The 1,107-nt window shown below is 36.9% G+C and overlaps 1 protein-coding gene across 1 annotated transcript; it reads left to right on the top strand.

The window, feature by feature from the left end:
- Positions 1-321: 321 nt before the first annotated feature.
- On the top strand, positions 322-1,107 carry LOC105270924 (uncharacterized). The gene is made up of 3 exons (XM_011312162.1): positions 322-462; positions 553-694; positions 789-1,107. Exons 1-3 carry the CDS (start codon positions 399-401, stop codon positions 895-897), a joined length of 315 nt encoding a protein of 104 aa, XP_011310464.1. The 5' UTR covers positions 322-398; the 3' UTR covers positions 898-1,107.

The raw sequence follows: 1,107 nt of genomic DNA, 5'->3' as shown, positions 1-1,107 counted from the left end.
GAGGAGCAAATATTTTACAAGTTTTCCATATATTTATATGCGTAATTTATTGGACAGCTATACGGAAAAGAATTTCTCTGAAATCCACCGCCTTTCTCGTAGTTTTATAACAGATTTATAACGTGCAATGATTTCTATTATTAGCTTCACTACATTTCTCATAATGGCATTTGTGCTGTTAACATGCCACATTGAACCCATCCAGTCTGATAACATTAACGGATGAAGGTTGAGACCTCACTGATAACCGATGATTAAAGTTATATATTACGATAATTTTAGTATTCACATTCCGTAGATCTCCCATTCCATCTTGTCTATAAATTGTCAGATGCAGATCCATCAACGATGAGTCGCTGTCTGTCATAGGAGGTGGATTGATATCACTTTCTATCACCATGAAGACAAATCTTGTTCTCCCTTTATTGGGAGTACTACTGACTACATGTTTAAGTGCTCAAGGTAATTCGCACAATCTTTTGCATTGAAAAACTAAATTAAACTCGTTTGAGATAATGTACTGATTGATATGAAGTGTTTTGTGCGCCACAGCTGAATGTCCACCATTCTACGGAGAAGTTCGACCACCAGGTTGGACCCCACCCCACAAAAGTCCAGTTCCTGTTGGAACTCAAGTAGAACATCACTGTGCCATCCACACCTGCAATGAAAATAATTTGTGGTCTAGTCGTGGGTGAGTCACTAAACACCATGAATAATCTCATGAAATGATCCTTTGATCATTCGATGCACTCCATATCTCAAAAATATTCATATTTTTGCGTCAGGTGCGGAGTTTACTCCTGCAGGGATCAAATTGGATACAAAGACTATGATTACACCAAAGCTTTTCCTCTCTGCTGCCCAAGGCCCATTTGCCAGTCAGATCTCCAGTGAAATGGACACCACTATTTTTCAATTAAAACATTTACCACATGATTTACCCGGACCAATAAAAAAACTGCGCTGACATTTAATAATTGGCCACAGTACTGGCTTTGAAGAAAAATCCCTTGACATTCTCATAAAAACAATACAAGAGCAGTAGATAAAAATATATTGTTTCATGTATTAATTGAACAGTTAAAAATTGTGTAACAAAAAATA

Source organism: Fopius arisanus, unplaced genomic scaffold (genome assembly GCF_000806365.1).
Source record: "Fopius arisanus strain USDA-PBARC FA_bdor unplaced genomic scaffold, ASM80636v1 scaffold00097, whole genome shotgun sequence".
Taxonomy (NCBI): Eukaryota; Metazoa; Arthropoda; class Insecta; order Hymenoptera; family Braconidae; genus Fopius; species Fopius arisanus.
The sequence above is the reverse complement of the archived record's forward strand: the minus strand, read 5'-3'. Positions and strand labels throughout refer to the sequence as shown.